At 48.3% G+C, this 22,716-nt stretch overlaps 1 protein-coding gene across 40 annotated transcripts in view; it reads right to left on the bottom strand.

Annotated features, from left to right (window-relative positions):
• The window catches only part of NCAM1 (neural cell adhesion molecule 1), a 330,666-nt gene that overhangs the window by 54,731 nt on the left and 253,219 nt on the right, over positions 1-22,716 (bottom strand). For all 40 annotated transcript variants that reach the window (XR_014815270.1, XR_014815264.1, XR_014815267.1 and 37 more), the window contains exons 2-7: positions 12,492-12,566; positions 10,796-11,014; positions 9,625-9,768; positions 9,084-9,221; positions 7,453-7,570; positions 6,860-7,026 (exon numbers count right to left, since the gene is read on the bottom strand). Coding sequence is in view for 23 of the 40 variants with exons in the window: in XM_021062794.2 (XP_020918453.1) it covers positions 6,860-7,026; positions 7,453-7,570; positions 9,084-9,221; positions 9,625-9,768; positions 10,796-11,014; positions 12,492-12,566 (861 nt within the window). In the remaining 17 variants the exon portion in view is untranslated. The remainder of the gene's footprint in view (positions 1-6,859; positions 7,027-7,452; positions 7,571-9,083; positions 9,222-9,624; positions 9,769-10,795; positions 11,015-12,491; positions 12,567-22,716) is intronic.

Below are 22,716 nucleotides of genomic sequence, written 5' to 3'. Positions count from 1 at the left end.
CTGGATTTGAACTGTAACATGCTCCCATCCAACAAAGGCCATCAACGTATTAATTATAAAGCTTTATTCTAGGTGTGTGGGAGATAATGAGCCGAACCCTCCCTGTCCCAGAGCTTAGAGTGGAGCAGGCAGATGGCAACACCGCAGTGATAGTAAGAAAGAGGGGACCGCGTGGGGGGCGATGGTGCAGGAGGCCTGAGCAGAGGAAGCGTGCCCCTTTGGCTCAGTCTCCTTGAGGAGACAGCTTTGGGGTTGGGCTGTGAGACTTTGAGTATGTGGAGCTTCGGGGGGACATGGAGCCATTCCAACTGTAGAAAACTGTGTGAATACAGACAGAGAAACCAGAACACATGAAGAGAGGGTGGAAAAGAGAGAAGAAGGGCAGAGACCTCGTGTCTGCGCCTCAAAGCAGCAGGAGATGATGCTGGACCCAGGCAGAGCGACTCTCTGTCACCCCAGGAAAACTCTTGCTTGAATTCTATCCCGTGCCTGGGGGAGGCCCGCTGACAGTGTTTGGTCAGAGGAATGAAACGATCATTTGTATTAATGGAAAGTTAATCAAGGAAAAATTCAAGACGGAGCATCCCTGAAGGGGAAGAACCCATCTGGAAGCCTGGCCTTACCCCAGTGAGACGTAACTACGCTCTGGACGATCCTCTTGGTGGGAAGAGAGAGGAAAGGGCAGCTCGGAGAGATGCTGAAGGGGAAGTGAAGGCGAGCAGAGAGTGAGTGAGGCGGGAAGATCCAAAGAAGGGATGCAGACTCCAAATGACTCTGAGACTCTTTGTAACTCTGAGGGTTGTGTTAGCATCAACTCGAGTAAGGAAACGCGGCGAGCAGCTCTTTGGGGGCTGCGGGGTGGGTGGCGGACGGGAAAGGAGATGAGATGAGTTCATTTTCCAAATGTTTTGGGTAATACAAGAAAGCACATGCATTCAAAAGCTGGGTTTAAATGTTAAAACATTAGAGAAAATTGAATTTTCCCAATTTAAAACAATTATGCTCTGAAATCGCTAAACCTTCCACCGAAGAGGAAAAAGAACCTGGCACAAATGTACCTTATTTCACTGAGAGAGGAAAAAGGCCAGGCTAGATAAAGAAATAATCAATCAATCAATCAGAAGTATGGGTAATTTTTGAAATAATTGCCTTTCCTTTATATTCCAATTCATAAAGGAACACCAAGGAGGCTAATAAAACCACTGGCTATTGTATATCCTCCACATTGAGGCTCTGCCTGCTTTAATAAGCAGAAAACAATGATCGAGCTGGGCATTTTCCATAGCAAAATTTCCAGTCTACTTCCATATACAATGACCCACAGAGCTTAAGTATTCTCCTACAGTTAATGTGTACTAACATCCTGCTTATAGCGGTTCCTGTGCTTTTCTTGTTGTTGTTGTCTGGGGTACATAAAAATTCCTGGGTCAGGGACTGAACCCACGCCGCAGCAGCTACCCAGGCCGCTGCAGTGACAGCACTGAATCCTTAACCTGCTACACTGCAAGAGAACTCCTTCAGCAAATCCTTTTGGACGGTTAGCAGCTAGGCACATCTCAACCCAATGGGGCCAAATGTTCACAAAATGAACTGATGGAGCCCATTTGAGTGAGGTTTTCCCGCAGGAACGTTTTGTGTCTATCTTGATCAACAAAACTTTCAAGGAGGCGACAGCTCCTACTGGAAGGAACAAGGGTTAAGAGCTGCTGAACAGAGAAGTCAAGTAAAAGGTGAGTTTCTCTACGGTTAATATCACAGCGTGAAAAGTTAACAACAACAAAAATGAGCCGAACCACGAAATTCACGGAACTGACAGTTGTGGTGGGGTCTGGAGGCCGTCCCAAGAAGGCTGACTTTCAGACCGCATGGAACCAACAGAAACATTGTGATCTAGATTGACGCTGTTTGCTGACCCTGTCCTGCCCCTAAGTACTTTATCCTAGCAGCAAAAGGTTAACAGAAGACAGACAAAGGACAGCTAATATCTATTCATATTTGGTCTTAGTGATTCCATTTCCCAGATGGTTACAGAGGCTGCTCTGTGCAAGTTTTTTTTTTTTTTAAGGGCTGTGTCAGCGGCATATGGAGGTTCCCAGGATAGGGGTCAAATCAGAGCTACAGATGCTGGCCTACACCACAGCCACAGCAATGCAGGATCCAAGCTGCGTCTGTGACCTATACCATAGCTCACAGCAACGCCAGATCCTTAACCCACGGAGCGAGGCCAGAGATTGAACCTGCGACCTCATGGTTCCTAGTTGGATTTGTTTCTGCTGTGCTATGATGGGAACTCCTGTGCAAATCTTTAGTAAAAGGAAAAATATGTTCTTGGGAAAACCATGATTCATGGTTGCTAATTTTGTATGGTCGTAGGGTCTACAGCGGCTGCTGGAAGGAAGGCAAGTTTCTCACTGGTAACTTAATCCTTCCTGAACCCCAGAAGCAATGTTATTGAAGTTAACTGAAAACTTAGAATGTGGCCTTGGAACTAGGACAGCAGCACGATTCACTGTCCAAATTGGGACTCTCTTGAGTGTGAAAGGCATGCTCTAAATAATGACTGTGGGACAATGGGCATCCCTGAGCAAATAGGGATAGACACACGGTCCCTCTACTTATAAAAGGTTTCCGCCCTCTGTATACCAGCATCTAGAAGAATCTCTGCAGGTTTTCTCTGCTGATGGCTCTTGCACCATCTTCATGAACTTCTGTTGTTGGCCCTTGACTTTGGATCCCTGTTCTGATCTCCATCTGCCACCATGGCTCTTAATGCCTCAGCCTGTCCCAGGGCACCTTTCCCCATGGACCCTCCTGTGAGCACAGCCTCCTTGTGAGTTTTCTAACCACGCCTGCTCTCCCCTCCAGCATATTCATGGCTCTGCATCCTGACACTGAGGCCCATCTTGTCTACTCTCACTCCAGTCCAGGCTCCTGCAGCCCTAACCCGAGGAGGACTCCAGGGCCCCTGTACCCCTGTACTTCGATGTCAGGTGTGACCAGGTGCCTCTTCCTATAGGCACCTATTTGTCTGTCCTTTGCTATAACTCCCAAGGGCTGCTTTGGTCCTAAGAGGTCAGCTAAGCAAAGCTTCTCCCCCGGTGAACTTGTTTCAGCCCACAGCAGCATGAGACCTCAAGAGCATTCATACTTGAATATGAAGAGTCTGTGGGGACGAAAGTGCTTCTTCAGAAGGGCCCGTGGGGAGAGGAGAAATGGAAATTCACTGTCAAGTTTAAAAGAAGGTAGAATGCAACTACTCAGTAAAAAATTTTCTGGCTAAAAACCAGGGCAGAGCATGCTAGAACATATCCCTTTCTTAGGAAAAAATGGTATCAGGGCCATTCTGACCAGCCCTAATTTTTAAAAAAATTTTCATGGGCTGATATATATATATATATATACACATATATATATATATATATATATATATATATATATATATTACAATTATAGTTGATTTACAATTTTGTGCCAATTTCTGCTGTACAGCAAAGTGACCCAGTCATACATATTCAATCTCTTTCTTATATTATCTTTTATCACCGTTTGTCGCAATTTAGATAGGTCTCCTATACACTCATGGCCAGTCCTTCTTGAAGCCACAGTTCTGGGCACGTCTTTTCTATCATCCAAGCTACAGGCTTCTTTCCTCTTCTACGTCACTGCCATGGCCCTGCTGCTGCTGGGGAACCAACCCCATTTCTCCCCCAGTGCTGGTCCCCAACGGTGAGCCAGAAGATGAAGGAGAGGGAGAGAAAAGATTGAAGAAAGATGAAGTCCTAACTCGTTAGCCCCTTCCTACCTGGCTCCCAGGCCCTAGTTCCAACCTCCTAAACCCAGGGGGGATGCCACAAGGAGGACAAGAATGTAAAACAGAGAGGGACCCTGCAGGGTATATGTGGGATACTGGGCTATCCTGAGAAGGCCAGGGGACCTCTCCTCGCAACACTACAGAGGAGGATGGGACTGGCTTAGACATAGTTCCCTTGTGTCTGTGATTTCCTTCCCTGCCTTTGCAGGAGCCGGCCCACAATTCCTTGCTCGCCTAACGAACATCTTCCCTGCTGCAGTCTTGGGAGAGCACGTGGTAGCACAGTGAGTTTGTGTGTGTGTGTGTGTGTGTTGCAGAAGGAGCTCCATGGCAAGGGAGGAGGGTGGAAAGACAAATCCTGCGTTGCCACACCTCCTGCGTCCTGCTTCCTCTGCCTTGCTACCTCCTTCCCTGGCCTTTGCCCACCCTCTCCACTCTAGCTCGGTCCTGCCTGGCTCCGGACTCACACCCCCTCCTGGGGCAGCATCCCCACTGGAGAGGCCCTGGGACAGAAACTGAGATGTTCTTGGGTGGCCACTTTAAATCCGAGTGGATTTCCACGGAGAAACCACGTAAGCCATGGAGGGAAAGGCAGAGCACACCAATTATGAGTCCTCCCATGTGGGATTCGGACATCGTATGTGTTAAGTTGGGTTTTGGAGACGAGTAATCACCATTGCTAGCCCGGGGAATGGATGCGAAGGCCTGGGTTTGTGTCCTGGCTCCTTGGGTAGGATACCTAATCCCCCTGTGCTCAGTTTCCCCATTTGTGAAAATGGGCATAAAACTTTAATCTACTTCATAGGATTGTGATGAGGTTAAAAGAGCTCCTCGATGAAGAGTATTTCACACAGTGCTCAGCACATCATAAGTGCTCACTGCATGCTGGGTATCATATGATGATTACTTTAAGAACCTGATGTCGAAAAAGATTTCCTAAAGCCAAGTGATAAATACACGTTTCCAGGTTCATCTCCCTGCCATGTGCATTATGTCATTTGCATCAAACTGATTATGATTTCCTCGGTGGTTCAAACACTGGTGCCTACTATATGCCAGGCAGGGTTCTAATCATCGGGGTACATTTGTGAGCAGAGCAGGCACAGGTCCCTATTGACACAGCATGTGCTCTTCCGGCCTCTGTCCCTGTGCTCAGGACCCTCCTGCATCTTGGAAACTCCTACTTGGGGAACCGCATACTGTCTGTGAAGACTTTGCTAACTTATGCCACACAGGATCAGAGCTCATCTTTTACTATAAAACACTGCATGTTACTATTATGAAGTCATCACCAGGGGCTGTCATTGAAAATTTCAGCACTGACTATCTACGGTAGCCTGTGAACCCACTGATGAGAATAAAGTGGGTGTTATTCATCTTTGTAACTGTGGCAATGGCTGAGCCCACAGCAGGTACTCAAATGTCACTGAGTGACACCATACGTTATAATTTACATGCTTATATGTTTATCTCCCTCTGTGCTTCTCTGAGTCCAAAGACCATAGCTTAGTCATCTCTGTAGCCCCTCTATCCAGAAGCAACGGTGCTCAACAAATGTTTGTGAAATGAAGGAACAGATGAACAAATGCATCTGTCTTTCATATGGAAAAACTCAAAATCAGAGCAATTGGGGAAGACCAGTTGGAATCAGAGAAAAGATGGTCAAGAATATTTCCAAGAAGTTTAGCTTCACTCTCAAATATGTATAGTTAATTTGGATCAAACTGATAACCTGTTTCTAAGCCCAATTGTCATTAAAGAGTTAACAAGGTTCATCTGGGATAGCGGGTCCAGTTGCACATAAACGTTTGGTTTTCTAAGGTCTGTGTCTACAGACACTGGTGAGTTCTCCTGATCAGGCTAAACAGGCAGGTCCCAGGCAGGTTCCCCAGGCTCGTGCTGCACCAACCAGAGAGCTGGCTGCTCCAGGGCTGTCCCTGCAGCATCTGTACTCTAGCAGCTCCCTCTATAATAGACTGACTTATCCGCAATTGTTTACTATTTTTTTTCTTTTTTTAAAGATGGTCAGACAGAGCTGAGGGCCCCTAGGTTAGGCATCTCTCTGCCACAAATTCACATTTTTGAAGTCAGGTCAAAATGCATTTCAGTTCTAAATGAATGGGAGCTCACGGAGTTTATTAAAACACGAAGTGTGTAAAGATGTGGGGGTTCTTTTCAGGACTCTCATGATGCTGCTTCATACAGGCCAGGGGAAGAAGAAAGGCAGACAGAGGCAGCCGCTTGGCCACTGACATGCAAGGTCCTATTAGGAGTCTAGCGCTCTTTGGAGTGCCAGAGATAAAGCCATGTGTAGGGCAGCTGGTGCTCTGCCATCTTGGAATTAACACACTTAGTGGGGGCGGGAGGGAGACAATCCCCCAAATGAATATGTAAATGAGGTCAGTTCAGGTACAAGGAAGGGCCCTGAAGAAAAGATCGGTGGAGATCGTGATGAGGGAGCTGCACTGGCCAGAGCAGCGAGGGAAGGAGTGGCAGAGAAGAAGGCGACCTCAGTGATGGATGAGAAGAAGGCGGCTCGGAGGGGACCTGGCGGAATGCAATTCCAAGCTGAAGGACATCCAGTGCTGCATCCCTGAGACAGGGAGCAAGCTTGGTGTATCTGGGGACAGGGAGAGGGCTCCAGGAGTGGGAGAACGTTACATTCAGAGCACAGTGGAGGCATGAGCAAGTCGGGACGGAAGTTAGGGCTGGCTCAAGTCTGGTATCCAGCCACAGCCAGGAGTCTGGATCTTATTCTGGTTGCAGCAGGAAGCCAATGGAGGATTTGAAACAAAGGATTGGTGCTTAAGGTCATCTGGTTACTGTGAGTGGGCGTGGCTGAAGGGGGTCAAATGGGGCCAGAGAGGCCACTAGGAGGCTGTCTCATTGACCAGGTGAGAAGCAGGGTGGCCTGGACTAGGGCTTGGCCTGGTAGAGCTGGCAAGAAGGGGGGCAGACTCGTGGACAGAGGGGACAGCATGCTGCTGATGGACTATGCAGGGTGAGAGGAACCCCAGGGGAGCAGTGACTTGACCGCGCAGTCCTTACCGAAGACCTTGAGATGGATGGACGCATCCTGCTCGCCGGCCTTGTTCTCGGCGATGCAGACGTACTCAGCCTCGTCGTTCTTGTCCACCTTCCTGATGGTCAGCTCAGAGCTGTCATCACTGAAGAGGTACTTCTCATCTTCCTCATTCTCTATCTGCTCCCCGTCCCTGCAGGGCGCGAAAGGGCAAAGCACCATGACTTTGACTACAAAGCTAAGAAGTTAATTTTTAACTTCCATAAAATGCAACCTGAGCCCATGACAAAGACTGCATCTTCAAAGACAGAAAGATGTGGAATCAGACTTCTGCATAAACCTGTGATTCCTCCACCCAGACCTCTGCTTCTGCCCAAGGGCTTCAAACTGTACCCACAAAAGTTCCCAAGAGGGCCTTGGTTCTGCCCCCACAAACTGCAAAGGAAGGAATCCAATGCGCACACAAAGCAAGAGGACCCGGCGGAAGAGTTTATTCTGTACCTGGAGCTGATGGGCCCCAGCCGCCCACCCTCATTCCACTGAAACGCCAACACAGAGCAGGCCACTGAGGTCACCCTGTCCTCTAGTGAGTAATAAAAGACACAAGCCAGTTTCTTACTTTGTCCAGCTCATGGTGGGCTCTGGGAAGCCTGCGGCGTCGCACACCAGGGTGACAGACTGGCCGAGGTTGGCTGTGGCGTTCACGATGCTCTGTCTGGCCTGGACGGTGGGCGGCACTAAAGGAGAGAGAGACTGTCAGGGCCGCCTGGGAAAACTCGGAGGGACCCGGTGGCCTGGAAAAGAGGCACTTCCAGGGGATGCCTGGTCAGGAGATTGAGCCCTGGGTGCAGTTGGTGTCAGGGATCTACATTCAGGTGTGCACTAAATAGTTACTTTAAACTGAATAACTAATTCACCCACAACCATGCATTAGAGTTTTCCAAAAATACATGCTATTGTTATACATATAACAATATATAATAACATTGTTTCTCAATGATACAGATTAAGAAGCTGTATTAATAGGTTTTGTTCATTTTAAAGTGGTATTCTATTTCAATAGTAGCTATATATATATATATATATATATATATTTATTTTTTTTTTTTTTTTTTTTTTTTTTGGCTGCGCTTGTGGCAGGCAGAAGTTCCCAGGCCCAGGGTTCGAACCTGCACCACAGCAGTGACCACACCAGATCCTTAACCCACTAGGTCACCAGAGAACTCCTACAGTAGCTATTTATCATCATATATTTTCTCAATCAGTGCACCCCAATCTTGCAACTGCCATGATTGGTGGAACTTGACATTCAAAAGGGGGCTCTTCATACTGGAAAAAGGAGAAAACTCCCGCTCCCAGTGATTTAAATGGTTAATACCAATTTGAAATGCACCTGCTCACCAAAGAATGACATTTCTCTGGGACTGTCACAAACAGCTCTGTGCACAAACTGTTTTTTACCAAAGGAATGAGAAGGGGAGAGTTTGGCAAGAAATATCTATCACTCTCCAAAAAAATTACACCATGATTTACTTATTTTCTTAGTCCTGACATTACAATTTCCTGTAAACATCTTGTAAATGTCAGATCAATTCCATGGGTGTGTTTATTTGACACTGCAAATTGAGATTAATAAGCCCATGGGCTAGGATTCTGACAATGCTCAGGCCTGAATTGATTATAATACTTTCTTTGAACACTGAACTGGGGGGCTGACTTCGCAATTAAGGTAACATCAAGAACAGTGAAAGATGACTAACTTTTCTAGGAAGCACGGGGCACGTTTCTCGTGGTGAAGATAACGAAGGACCTTCCAGGAGTGCACGAAAGGTCCTCACGGTTGAGAGAGACCCAAAAGGCAGGTGTGTTTAAAAATAAACAAACAGGAGTTCCCGTCATGGCTCAGTGGTTAACGAATCCGACTAGGAACCATGAGGTTGCGGGTTCGGTCCCTGCCCTTGCTCAGTGGGTTAATGATCCGGCATTGCCATGAGCTGTGGTGTAGGTTGCAGACGTGGCTTGGGCGTAAGCCGGCGGCTACAGCTCCGGCCCAAGAAACGGCAAAATAAATAAATAAAGTTGCTTTATAAAAAAATAAATAAAAAAATAAAAAAATAAACAAACAAAAAACAAGCCAGAGGCTGGGAGGGAGGGGTGGTGGGGAGGGGTGGTGGGGAGGGGTGGCCTCAGCTGACATGGATGAGCCAAGGCTGCAGCCCTGGAAGAGGCAGGAAGAACACATCTCCTCACCGTTCACAATGACCTGGATGTCCTTGAAGTTGATCTCCCCCCGGGCCAGGATCCTGCCCTCACAGCGGTAAGTGCCCTCATCTGTTTTCTTGATGCCCTTGATCTGGAGGTAGTTGTTGGCCAGGACGATGAATCGGACTAGAAAAGACAAGAGGCAGGTTCATCCAAGGACCAGTCAGAAGACTGGTACCTGCAGGCAGGTTGCCGAGCCTTTCCTCTGTCCTCCCTTCCATCCTATGGGGGTGGTGGGTGGCTGGAGGGCTGGGAGTGGGGAGGGGCTCTAAGCTGAAATAAGAACACATGTCTCTGGCTCTGGCCTAGAGCCAAGAGCCAAATCTACTGGACATTTGCTTTTTTCTTTGGAGAGAAAGTCAAATGCCTGAATAGACAAGCTACAGACAGGCAACTATTGGTCTGGAAATAGCTTGAGGTTCTGGGACCCTGGAATCCACGCTTGGGCTGGAATGCCTCAGAAGCTCGCAGAAGTGGAAACCCTAGGGGGCTCGGTGGCCCAGGGGAAAGGGCAGCTGCCAGGTCTCACCATCTTTTTTCAGGATGACATCTCGGCCTTTGTGTTTCCAGATGATGGTTGGGGGGAGGGAGCTGACCACATCGCACACAATCACGGCATCTTCCCCTTCCCTGAACTCCTGCGGGGTCGGCGCATTCTTGAACATGAGCTTCTCTGGAAAATGAGCAAGAGGAGAGTGAGGGAAACAGCCAGTTCTCCCTTTTCAACTGGAGCCATACTGCGGGGGTTCCATATACACAGTGGTGCCAAAGGGGGTCCTGCCCATCACTTGGCCAAAGATGCGGGCAGATCAGCTGGCACAAGCAGGGGACATGTAACCTGTGTTTGTGTCCATTCAGAGAGCTAGATCTATCACACTTTGTGCCGAGAAAGGTCTCTAGAGGAAAAGGAGTGTCTTTGCCAAGGGTCCTCGCCATGTGGGGTGGAGCTAATGAAACACAAGGCACAGGGGGAATGAGTTGGTCGAACAACCTATTCTACGAACAGGGGAGCCATCAGTCCTTTCTCTGTCTCCCACGCTGTCTGGCACCCCAACTCCAGCCTGTCTCTAGCAGAGACAATTTCTGAAGAACAGAGAAAAGCAGGCTTATGGCAATAAATACTGTGGCAATCAATACTGTCCCTTAGCTGTTGCCCACCAGTTCCCACCCACCAGAGTGGGCCCACAGGACAGATGCATGATAACAAGGTAATGAGATGCCACCTCCAGGCTGGTTCCCGTGGCCACGGGAACTGCCTGCTCTGAGTGGCACAGAGTGTTCAGATAATAAACCCCCCTCCCACCCCACCAAGCCTTTGCACGCCATTCCCAGTGGGAAAGAGTGAACTAGGAGGGGATAAACTGAATCGCACAACAGTCAGTCAACTTTGGGAAGGGAGAGGGGGACCCCATGCTAGCTCTCTGGGAACGGTGTAATTTGAATTTAGGGAACGGAGGCCAGTGAGAGGTAGCTGTGATCAGCATGAACCCGGCTGTGAGTTCTCAGGTGGCCAAGGATCCTTTAAGATCACACTGGAGCTCTTGGCTTGATTCAGAAAACACTTGGACAAAAGGAGGAAAGGAGCCCATGTCAAGCCCTGGGCAGGTCCTCTACTCCATCCCGCTCTCCTGGCTACCCTTGCATCTTCCTGGCCACAGGAGAGGCCAGGGAACACAGAGGGAGAAGGGGGAGGCGCTTACGGAAGATCTTCACATTGACCGTGGCCTCTGACTCGGTGCCGTCCTCCGCGGTGACCACGCACTTGTAAATGCCGGCATCGTCGATGTTGGCATTGTAGATGGTGAGGGTGGAGGAGGAGTCATCGTTCCACACCACGGAGATCCGCTGCTGGTTCGGGGTGAGTTTTTCTCCATTGGGGGAGAACCAGGAGATGTCTTTATCTTTGGCATCTCCTGCCACTAAAGAGGAAGAGATGATTTTCAAATCCCTGAGGCTGAAAAGACAAAGACCCCTCCAGGGGGACAGTGGGTTCTGGGCAAGAGCTAGTGAACAAGAGCTCATCAGGCTTGAGGACAGGGGGCGGGGCGGGGTGGGGGGTGGGGGAGTGACCATACATGTTGGTGGCTTCTGTTTTTAATCGTTATGTTCGGAACACCACTTACAGTATTTGGAAAGAACTCAACACACACTCACGCCAGTATTTCTCACAGTGCTTCTACCCCTAGTGACGGAAGAGATTTGTTGAGAACCTACTGTGTGCCAGGCACTAAGCAAGGAGCTTATGGAGACCAGGAGGCAAAGGGAGTTCGTATACTTGGGATCTGAGTGCAAGGGCTAGTTGGTCTGAGCCAACTCATCGGCTTGTTTTTCCGGGGCTCAGGCACTGTCTCCAAAGTGGAAGATGCAACACTGGCTAGTCTAGGGGTGTGAATACCAATCACTTTTGCTCTAGCGTCTGCCCGAGCAAAGTGGCATGACTGTCATATCAACAGCCCCTGCCTCAGAGAGGCAAATACATCTGCTTAAATGCCAGCATCACCCAGACATCCTTTCCCCAGGTGCCCCGGAGGGTAGATGCTGCTGCTGAGCTGTCCAGACAGCGAACTGGAACCAGGGCTCTGGGATTCCCAAGTGTGGCTTCACCAGCCTCTCCATACAGCACCCTTTCCCAGCCTGCACCCCAACCCCCCCAGCTCCTGCACAGATGCTTAGTGTGGAAATGAAGCAGCCTTCCTTTCAGGGCCCATCATGTTTTCAATATATATTGCTATTTGCAAGATGTGCTGTGGGCTCCATGGCTGCATCTCCAGATCATTTCAATTGCTGTAATGAAGGCAAAGCTGGAAGGAACACATCCAGCAGCCACCAGCCACCTCATCCGGCGCAACTCACGACAGCATTTATGGCCCCTCCCTGCCAAAAGCTGCTTGCGTAATGTCACCGTTTACACCTAGCTCAGCTCTTTCCTGGTCCTTTCATGTTCCAAATCCCAGGCATGGCACAGGGACTCCAAAACCTCCCATGAAGCCTTTCTTGAGAATTAGCTACGCTGTGGAAATGGAGCATATTTTATAGATAAAACACAAAGGCACCAAGTCTGACACATTCTGAACCAGCCCTGTTCTCCAGTGTCACTCACAGAACTCTGGATGTACAGAGGGCAGCGGCCTGGGTTGCACTGACTTTCCTAAGAAAACCCCAGACCTCCTCCATCAGCAAGCAGAAGTCCCCAGGGCATGTTTCTCTGTGCTGGGGAGGCCTTTGCAAAGGGAAGGAAGTGGGCTTGAGCATCTGGCTCTAGGGCCACCGTGTGACCCCGCCCCAGAGCAAGGCCAAGGATGCTGGGCACAGCGCGATCAGCTGGGCATACACAGCCTCTGGCCTCTCAGCTCTGCCGGTGGGCTTCCTGAAATGTGGTGGGACGTGGGCACTTGCCTTGGCATAAGAAGAATTTGGACTCTCCAACGCTGATTTCCCCTTGGCTGGGAACGATATCCACCTGCAGAGAAACTGAAAAGGACAAAGTCCAGTTTAAACATACATTCGAATTATTGAGAAAGAAACCAGAGCTTTCATTCAAAAACAGGGTCTGCCTGAGTGAAAAGAGAAGGCGGTTTGGCTTTTGAGACCTTGTCACCACCACTGTTCCTCACACCGAAGCCAGGAGTGGACAGGGCCATTTCTCCGGAAAGGCTGTCCTATGTCAGGTAGGGCAGGGTCCCCCAGGAGATCCGGGGTGACCTCTGCCCTAAATCTTTCAGATCCCTTTAGAAGGCTCGTGGTCCTGCTCCCAACAGCCGCCCTTCTGGGATTCACAGAAATAGCAGCTCAACCGGTTACATGCAGAGAGTCAACCTGCAGTGTCCCCACAGCTGGGTCGAGGGAAGCCGGCTGCTCCACAGCTCGGCACAGGACTTCCTGCCCATTCCCCACACCGCCGAGCTCAATCACTGTGGGGAAGGCTTCGGGGTGAAGGTCCAAACTGATTCTGAAGGAGGAGATGCCAAACCAATGCTACCTTACCTCTCGACTATAGGACCAACACACCTCTTTGTATCAGAGGAGACAGCATCAAACTCCAGCACCCCAATTAGTCAGTGGCTCTTCTGATACACAGGACTCTGTGCCCTCGGGAGTCCTCTGCATCATTCGGCCACTGCACTGCACTTTTATTTAAATATCCATATGCCCCGTCAATCCGCTCCACCCGTAAGACAAAATACATGGCGCCGGATCGCACAGATTCCTATGTTTACAGAGTTCCTCATTTATCTGCGCAGAGCAGACAACCGTTCCTCGTGAAAATACACTTTCAGGGGAGGAAGGAATATGGTGTCATTCATCGGGATTCAACTTCCTTCTGCCTCTCCTCCTCTTAAGGCAAGGAAATTTGCAAGTAAAAGCTCATCGATGTTTGATCCCCTGCATGTAGCTTCTCAAAGCCCCTCTGAAGGAGGGGCCTGGACAAAATAGGCCGGGTAATAGAGACTCCGCCAGCCCTTCCTTCCAACAGCCATTTTCTCTTCACAGCAGAACAGAGGGAATGCTGGTTGCCATGGTGACTGACGTGCAGGCAGAGCTGCAGTGGGTCTCAGTCTGTGCTCATTTGATGAAGCAACCACGGCTGTGCTCAGTGGAACGGAGGGATCAAAGGGATGGCATGGGGCGGGGAAGCAGGGGGAGTGGGGGCACCTCAGCTCCTGGGGGTGCAGCCTTCCCAACCATCCTATAGACAAAGTGGCCCACGGAAACACCCAGCAGAAGCCGCAGAGAAAGGGATGGTTCGGTGGGACCAGAACCAAACAGGGGCGGAGCGAGGGTAACGGTGAGGAGTGGGGAACAGGCTGGGGGAGGATGCTGTGCATGCCCCCCTGTGAGAATACGAAGCAGGAACCCAGGGACTTCCAAATGCTGTTTTGGGAGAAATAGTGCAGAAACTGAGGGGCAGCCTGGCTCTCCCTCGGTTGGTGTGCTGCCGGTCACTCATGTGGGGGCCCAGGATGGGATGCATCCTGAGAACAGTGAAAGGTCTTCGCCTAGCTTTCCTGAATGTCACCCGTGGCACACAGAGCTGCGGTGGAGTACAACGCGGGGGCAGGCGTGCCCAGCTGTGGTGGGTTTCTCCCATCATTCTCCTTCGGAGGGAGCCCTCAGTTCTAAATTGAGGGAACAGAAGGGGTCCCAACCATCGCCATGTTCCGCCTCTTCATCTTCCGGATGCGCGAGGACAGGTAAAGTGAATTCCCTAAGGTCATGTCTAGCGAGGGCCAGGGTGGTCCCAGAGCCCAGGCCACCTGGCTCCCAGGTAAGCGTTCTTTCCATTACATGATGAGGCCTCTGTGAGCAGAGGAGACGATCTTTCCCTTGGGTTTAATGAACAATCATGCCAACCTGAGGGGCCGCCCTCAGACGCTCAGCCTCTAAACAGAACAAACCCAGAGTATCTGGGGGGAGCCTGGGAGCCTTACAGGGAGGGCTACAGGGCAGTGCCATCCGTCTTAAGGCCAATCAGGGCCTTTTCCATCCCCGTCCGTGGTTCACATTCCACGGAACATTGGGTCTAGGAAGCCCCGAAGCTGTGTCTACGTCATCCGTCACCTAAGTAATGGTCCTTTCTGGAGCTGACTGGGGCATTCTTTGGAGAGTGAGAGGCATATTTCTGCCTGGAAAGTTCACTGGCCCATATGCTGTGTATTAGCAGCCAGCTTCAACATATGGATCCTGTTACCCTCCCAGAGCCCTTACTGCTCAGAGAAGGGTTTTCTTATCCCAAGTGAAAAAACAGCCTTCAATTTTTTTTTTCTTCAGCTCTTTTCAAACAGAACATGACTCTCAAGGGGCAGGAGAACACAGCCAAGGTTGAAGGGTTTTCATACTCCACTGTGGCCAGTATCTATCTCTGGGCCACAGAGAGATGCAAGGAGAGAGAATCACAAAGGAATTCCCCCAGCCTCAGCAGCCCCCACGCTCACATTTATCACCACAGCCATTTTTTCAAAGAAGAGATATCTGTTTAGACGCCTGACCGTTTGCACACTAGAAAGACAGTGATTTCTCCTTCCAGACACCGGTCAACGTGGGGCCAGAGGAACCCCAGACCCTCTGAAAACCAACACTTGGCATGTTTTCCACTGTAGCACAATGGCTGATTCTTCTTCCCCCAACCTGAAACCTTGAATTATTAGGTTTAGTAACAGTGAGTGGAAATCCTGCTCCAAACTCCAAACTCCTTTCCTCCCTTTCTTTTGGCCCCTTCCTTTCTTACTGGATTGGTCTTTGCACTGCTCCCAATAAAAATCCCCGCCTCGACGTTCAGCTCTCTTCAGCGGCACATATAACTGAAATTTCCCCACCAGTTATAACTCAGACACTCCAAAGCAACTCTGAAAACAAGTCTCCTAGAAAAAAAACGTACCTCATCTCTTGCTTTGCAGACACACTCTCTGCATAAACACAGCGTGTTGCCCACGTCACCTGAGATGCATCCAAAGATACATGCTTAGAAACAGCGGTACAGGACCTGGCTGGGACCCCAGGACAGGCTTTCAGTGTCTCCCACCAAGCACCTCACATCCCTAAGACCCCTGGCAGCCAGTGCACACTTTCTGGTTTAGAAAATACACTTTGTTATTTCACTGGAGGCTCAGGACAGTTCAGAGAAAGAACAAGGCCAGCGCTATTGTTTCCATTCTCCAAAAGAGGAAATTAAAGCTCAGAGAAATGGAATCACTTGCCCAGGATAACTCAGCTAATAAGGAGTAAAGCCAAGATGAAAAGCCATGGAATTCTAAGGCTCCAGCTCTCCCAACCACACTTCCAACTACTATCACTCTCTTGTTGGCCTCCTAACAGACTCCTTAGTACCTAAGATTTGCCATTTCCCTTTACTAAATTATGGGCTAGAAAGACAGCGTGCACAAATACCTTATGAGCAAGATGCTGCCATCATTTTTCTGCTGGGTAACCATAACTGGCCTCTCTGTTCTCAGATAACCAGAGCCTTATAATTCGCACTTTACAGATGGGGCCGTGGAGGCTCGGAGCTGGTAATGGTGGGGTCGAGAGTCAAAATGGAAACAAACTCACAGATTTTCAAAACCAGTCTTAGGGTTACCATAGGGGAAACCCTGTTCCGGGGATGGAGGAATTGGGGAGGGTTGGAATAACATACATACACCACTGGATAGAGCAGATGAGTAAGGAGAACCTCCTGCACAGCACAGGAAAATCTACTCAGTGGTTTGTAATGATCCATATGGGGAAACAGAATGGATGTATTTATACGTATGACTGATTCGCTCTGCTGTACATCTGAAATTAACACAACACTGCAAGTCAACTATACTCCAATAAGATTTTAAAAAGCATAAACAAGCAACAAATAACAACAACAACGACTCAAACCGAGGTCAAATGCCATCTAAATCCCGAGCCATTTTTCCCACTCTGTTCTATCTGTGTGAACAGACAGAAAAGGCTTCTCTTGGAAACGGAACGGGTCGCCTCTCCTTGTCTTGTTTTAAAAGGAAAACGACCTTGTGGGAGACGTATATGTTTTAAAATGTGTTTTCTGCCTAAGTGTCTTTTTGAAAAATGATGCCATATTCTGAACGATATGCCAACTTGTTTAGAAAACAAGGTAGAAGTTTTATGATTCCCAACTCCCTGGGAGAAGCGAACATTAAAGTCTTTCTTTTTCTTTGTTATTTTTTTTCCCAGATGAATCGAGATATAATTGACCTTGAACACGTATGTTTAGGGGGTGGAACATGGTGATTTGATTTATGTATATATTGCAAGGTATAAAGTATTAGTGACTAAAGAAAAGGAAACTAAAATTTCAGTTCTAAAAGATGCTCAGGCACTTATCAGGAGAGGTGGGATCTTACTAAAGCAAAACAACAAGGAAAAATTCTTCTGATTGCAAAAAGGAATTCATAGATTTTGCTTGAGTCAGCAACTTCCTGCGGCAGTTTAATTTTACTGTTCTTTTCAGATTTCGAGGTGCTTGAGGAAGTCGGAGCTGAACGCAGAAAGGGAGCCCAGGTCTCTCCCAGGACCTATGGACAGTACTTTCCTGTTAAAATGGTTATAACGATGCTAGCTCCTGAGGAAGACAGACTGCAGATGTGTGGCGGGCCCAGGGCCCAGGTAAGCACATCTGAGGACCAGGCCCTGGTCACTAATTTAAGAGATGGGTGAACAACAGAGGTTTAATTTGGTCTGGGACTACACAGCAGAGAAGGGGATTTTTCCAGAGCCTATTTAATAAGGGCTAAGGATTTCGGAAAAAGGCATCCAAGTCTAGTTCTGCATTTCTTTTTTTAGCTGTTGTTCTAGAAAGGAGCTTTGACTGTCACCATCCTTAACCACTTTAATGAAGACTTGTGTTTCATTTTTCAAAGTATGCTCCAGCGTCTCATTTGAGGTACTCATGGGAAATCCAGATGTCGGAACCAGGGCCGTAATAACCAAGGCGCCCCCACTTGCCTCGACAGTCTGCTCTCATTGTCAGCAAAGTACCCGAGGGAAAATAAAGGGTGACTTCACTGATAAACCATCACACTCAGTGACGTAAAACTAAGACTAACATGACAGTCCTGTAGAGTGATGAAGGCCGCGGACTCTGGGCCGGTCCTCAGCTCTACCACTTCCTGGCAGTGAAAACTAGTTCTTTAACCAAGTTATTTAACCTCTTGGTGCCTGTTTCCTTATGTGTAAAAAGGGGGAAACCAGAACCCTTGTCATAGGGCTGTCCAAAAGATGAAAAGCATTTACATGTGTAAAGCACTTAGAATAGTCTCTGGCACATTTATACTTGTAGCATATATATATATATATACTACAATATATATATATTCTTATTCTTAATAAACCTCTTCCAGCAACCCTCCCTAAGGAAATTATTTCAATTACTATTTTTGAGAGAAGCAACATTTTCCTTCGTGGTTTAAAATAAAGTAACCCTCCTGAAGAATCATTTGGCGGTCAGGTGGCCTGATTCTACTCTACAAAATCAGCGTAAGTTATTTAACTTGCCCGTCTGAACCTTTTTGGTATAAAAGATGACTAAATTCAATCAAGACAAAAATCGATAATGTAGGCACTCTAGCCAAGTCCCTGCACCTCAATTTTATCATCTGTAAAATGGGGATGATGGTAAAACTGACTTTATGTAGCTGGACAGTCACGAGAAGGAAATGGGAAAGAGTCAAGGTGAAGAAGTCAGGATCTGGAATCAGAGAGGCCTGGGTCCAAATTTCAGCTCAGACACTCAGTAACTCTGGGTTCTCGGGAGAACCTCCGAGCCTGTTCTCCACATCTGTAAACGGACAGGACAACCTGATCAATCTCATGGGGGTACTGAGATGATTTAGAAAAGTACTATGTATAAAGTTCCAAACACAAAGCCAGGCTGCTTTGGTTGCTATTTATTTATTTAGCCTTTTTAGGGCTGCGCCTGTGGCATAAGGAAGCTACCAGGCTAGGAGTCAAATCACTGCTGTAGCAGCTGGCTTATGCCACAGCTACAGCCACGCCAGATCCAAGCTGCATCTGTGACCCTACACCACAGCTCATGGCAGTGCCAGATCCTTAATCCACTGAGCAAGGCCAGGGATTGAATCTGTATCCTCATGGATGCTAGTCAGATTCATTTCTGCTGAGCCACGATGGGAAGTCCTGGTTGCTTTTTAACTAGCAGTATGTATATGATAGCACTTTGAGCTCCGCCCCCCCCCACAACACACCCCCTAAACAAAAGCCCCAATAATGACTGTAATGCGAATGAGATAGCAGGAACCTTTTGTAGGCTACTGGATTTAGCTGTTCAAAATCTACTAGGAAGTGTGTGTGTCTGTATGTGTGTGTACAGAATAATTCAACTTGTCAGGCTGCTATTGTTGCAAGAAGCAGCTGGACATAGGTGAATTTATCTCATTTTGGGAGAGAAAAATCAATAAACAATTAAGGATGACAAAGGAGTCCCACTCATTCTTGACATGTGAGTCTCAAATTCTGGCTTGAGCTACTGTTGAGAGCAGCTGGGAGAAGAAAAACAGTAGACTGTTTTACTTGGAAACATTAACCATTAAGTTAGATGGGTTAACTTAATTTAAAGGAACCACAGGAGTTCCTTGGTGGCTTAGTGGGTTAAGGATCTGGTGTTGTCACTGCTGTGGCTTAGGTCACTGCTGTGGTGCAGGTTCGATCCAGAGCCCAAGAACTTCTACATGCCATGGGTGTGGCCTCCAAAATAAATCAATCAAGGGGCTATAACATAGATGTTCTTACAAGTTGGCTCCTGGCTCTTATAACGGCATCGGAATAGCACAGCATCTTCTGATAGCCACAGGAAGCATCCTCCTTATCTAAAAATGGCTCACAGCAGCAACTGAAATCATTTAGGAGTCAGACTCAGGGCTGCCAATCTCCTGGTCAGTGAAGTTAGGTCTCCATCTAGGTAAATGCTGAGAAGCCCTATGGAATTCCCATCTAAAGCTAACACTCAGCAATCATCTAGCTGGGGTTTCTAAGACAACCAAGAGACGTCTCCAGCCAAAGCCTTGGGAAACCCTCTATGTGCAGTCCCCACAAGACCCTGGACCCTGACTTTTTCTGAATGTGTCAGCCTGGAGTGAAGGACGCCCTCGAGAAGGCTGTGGTCATCCCTGGTTGACAAGAGCCGCACACAGCAGCTGTGAGGGCGACGTCAGGACTGGAGGAGGGAGAGGGAACGGTGGCACTTGGTGGTGGTGGTGTGTCCACGCTTTATGCCACTGGAATGGAGAACAGAGCAAACCATACTGACACGTTGCAGATAGGATCCAGACTTCTCTCTCTCTCTCTTTTTTTTTTTTTTGGTCTTTTCATGGCCCCACCCATGGCACATGGAGGTTCCCAAGCTAGGGGTCAAATTGGAGCTGTGCTCACTGGCTTACGCCACAACAACAGAGGATCCGAGCTGCATCTTCGACTTACACCACAGCTCACGGTAACACCGTATGCTTAACCCACTGAGCGAGGCCAGGGATGGAACCTGCATCCTTGTGGATACTGGTCAGATTCATTTTTGCTGACTCATGACGGGAGCTGCAGGATCCAGACTTTCCTAAACCCATCTCCCTCCCAGTTTTACTCACTGGGCTCATAACCAAAGCAGGTTTCCAAAACCTATCATTTTAATAAAGCCACCAAAACCAGACAATGTTTCGTGACATTGATACAATGAGAATTCCCCTGGTGAACATTCTCTTTAACCCTCTCAAATCCCAGAACTCATCCAGAGTGATGGGGGGATGGGGTGTGTGCAGAAGATGACTATGGCTTCAGAATTCTTCAGCTTTCTATGCAATGTGCTAACATAACTGATACTAAAATATTGTCAGGAAGGGAAAGTATTGACCATCACCACACAACTGAGACCCAGATGATTCATCTGATAGCTTGTTATCCCAAATATTCTCTCCTATGAAATCCTAGTAGCCAAACAACAGAAATCGACTTGCTAGAAGCAGGAGGCTCTACTTCTTAGCAAAATAAATTACATGACCTGTTGAGAAACAGGAATATCCGCATCCTGGCTCTGTTCTACAGGGCTGGCTTCAAATCAGAACACAGAGCCAAGGTAGATCATGGCTTCAGCTCTCTTGACCTCCTGAGTTCTGTGGGTCAAATGAGCATCTCATGAGATCTGATCAGATGGCTGAGTTTTATGGAACTAAGGGAGGGGTTTCAGACCATGGTGGGTGTGCCCACAAACCACCTAGAAGCTAGACCATTTGACTAAGGTCACATCACACAATGTCCTTATGCTTCTGGTGACAAGGCAAGAAAATCTACCCCTTGGTTTAATCTGCTCAACTGTGACATATTCATGCTATTCCCCAGCCCCCCCTCCCATTGCCAACCCCCACCCCCAAGAAAGTACACAGCTCCTGCTAGGAGAACCTGGAGCATCTGTAACAGGTGGTCAGAAGACATGACTCAAAGGGATACTAATCAGGGGTAAGACCAAACAAAGTCCACACCAACACCTACAGGTCAGACACAGCAGAGAAGCCGAGCTCTGGTGAAAGGAGCTTGTTTGCTCACTTGTTTTTAAAAATTTAAATTTTTTATTTTTATTTTTAGGGCTGTACTTGTGTGGCACATGGAAGTTCCCAGGCTAGGAGTCAAATTGGAGCTGTGGCCGCCAGCCTACGCCACAGCCACAGCAACACCAGATTCTTAATCCACTGAGTGAGGCCAGACCAAACCTGCATCCTCATGGATACTAGTCGGGTTCACTACCACTGAGCCATAATGGGAACTCCTGCTTGCTTGTTTTAAGAGAAGATCATAAAGGAAGGAGACACATTGAGGAATTTACACCCCCCCCCCCTTTATTGTCCAAAGCAAAAAGTCAGAAGTAGCCCTACAGAGTCTCGAAAGGACCAGATTCCAGGCCAGGAGTGAAATCGTTTTTGAGTATGGTCTCCTCTAGTTCACAGTGGGTGAAGGTAGGACGTTCCACACCCAACCCTGGGGAGCGCCCAGCGGGGGGCATGGGAGTGTGCCAAAAAGGGGCGACGTGGTCTAGTTACACCTGGACGCCTCCGTCTTCTACTCCACTGGATGGATTCCTGGCCAGGGTTGCAGAGCTATTTAGTAACGATGAAGGATCAAGCTGGGGGGATCTGACATACACGCTCCAACCTCATCATGTCACAGATGAGAAACACCAGGAGCACAAGTCTAGGGTCTGGGCAGCAATGTTCAGGAGCCAAGGGCTGGGCCCATGTGCTGACTCCTCACCTGATGAGGCCTCTTTTTGCTTCTGTGTCTCATCTGCTTTGTGCGTCCTCAGGAGCTGTTCTGCCTATTGCTTCCTCTTGCCTGGTTTGTCCTGGTCTCACCTCTGTCCCCAAAGAGCGGAAGTCATCACTTGGAGAGACCGGCTCTATTAAGGGCTAGGAAAAGCCAGACTGACAGCAAGTGCTCTCCCGTCTTGTCTGCAGCCCACTAAAATGGCTCGTGCCACCAACACCAGCCCACCTTCTCCCAGAAGCCCTGGTCTTCGGACTGTCCTTCCTGCTACTTTTTTCTTTTCTGGCCAGACTGACTGCAGGCCAGCACTTTGCCTGAAGGTGAATTACTGGAACGAAACGTGAGAACGTGAATAGATGTTTGAAACTTGGCTAAGTTTCTCTAGGTAAACAACGTAATAGCTATCAACCTGCCCTGATAACACAGGCCTTCTTAGTAAATTGCTGCACACAGTTTGATGGCTTCCAGGATGCTCCTGACCACGAGTCTTTAGGTCTGCTCTCCTGAAGCCCTGCCTTGACGAAACGACTCATCCAACTTCTCTTCGTCTGGCTAGAAAAAGGTATCGATACAAGGCAGATGATCCCTCTCCCTCCCAACAGCTTCTGCCAACATGGCAAGAAGTTGGAATTACATCTTCCAATATTTGACCAGCTGTTGGTTGCAGATGTTGTATATTCTTTACACCCAGAAAAAAAAAAAATAGAAGTTTAGAGAATGCTGGCATGCAACTTCATTCTGAGAATTTCAGATCCTGCCCATGTCTTTTAAAAATGTTCTTATGTGATCAAAGCTTTAAGCACATCTGGGCTGTTGAAGATACAAAGCTTATAATCTCTCAAACAACCAGTGC

Source organism: Sus scrofa, chromosome 9 (assembly GCF_054392235.1).
Source record: "Sus scrofa isolate SSC_HxYL_T2T_F1_AM1 chromosome 9, Sscrofa_HxYL_maternal_Yorkshire_Landrace_v2.0, whole genome shotgun sequence".
Lineage (NCBI taxonomy): Eukaryota > Metazoa > Chordata > Mammalia > Artiodactyla > Suidae > Sus > Sus scrofa.
The sequence above is the reverse complement of the archived record's forward strand: the minus strand, read 5'-3'. Positions and strand labels throughout refer to the sequence as shown.